A 702-nucleotide genomic window follows, 5' to 3' on the forward strand; every position below is an offset into this window, starting at 1 on the left:
GTCTATCTCTCTCCCTGCACTCATCATGTACTCACATGAAGAAGTCTATCTCTCTCCCTGCACTCATCATGTACTCACATGAAAAAGTCTATCTCTCTCCCTGCACTCATCATGTACTCACATGAAGAAGTCTATCTCTCTCCCTGCACTCATCATGTACTCACATGAAGAAGTCTTCGGTGGGTGACCGTGATCCGTTGGGCTGTACAGCCGTGAAGTTCTCGGTGGAGGTGTTGAGCCAGCAGAGGGGAGAGTTCCAGGTGTGGTTACAATGTGTCCACGGCAGCTCGTCGGTGAAACAGGAGAACATGTAGTAGAAGGACCACGTGATGATGATGATGTAGTACGTGGTGAATAGGAACGAGATCACAACCGTCGCCACACCCGCTCCTGGACAATTGGAAAATAACAACAACAAGAATAATGATAATGATAATGGTAATGATAATGACGATGATATAATACGTGGTGAATAGGAACGAAATCACAACCGTCGCCACACCCACTCCTGAACAACAATGGGGAATAACAACAATAATAATAATAATAATGGTAATGATAATAAGACAAGAAAAAATATAAGATAATACTGTACTATCCTAGAGGAAAATTGTTTTCCTGGCTGTACAGGACGGTAAAAACACATGATTTGGGAATAGTTTTTAGTTTTAGTAAGAGTTTTACGGCACTTGCAACACAATA

At 42.2% G+C, this 702-nt stretch overlaps 1 protein-coding gene across 1 annotated transcript in view; it reads right to left on the reverse strand.

Annotated features, from left to right (window-relative positions):
• Window positions 1–390, reverse strand: part of LOC101847545 (sodium- and chloride-dependent GABA transporter ine) — a gene marked incomplete at its 5' end in the record, with an annotated part of 46,593 nt that extends 46,203 nt beyond the window's left edge. The window contains 1 exon segment of the mRNA XM_013090064.2: window positions 165–390. Coding sequence (XP_012945518.2) covers window positions 165–390 — 226 coding nt within the window.
• Window positions 391–702: the final 312 nt, after the last annotated feature.

The sequence above is a fragment of the Aplysia californica genome, unplaced genomic scaffold, assembly GCF_000002075.1.
Source record: "Aplysia californica isolate F4 #8 unplaced genomic scaffold, AplCal3.0 scaffold01129, whole genome shotgun sequence".
NCBI classification, from domain to species: Eukaryota; Metazoa; Mollusca; class Gastropoda; order Aplysiida; family Aplysiidae; genus Aplysia; species Aplysia californica.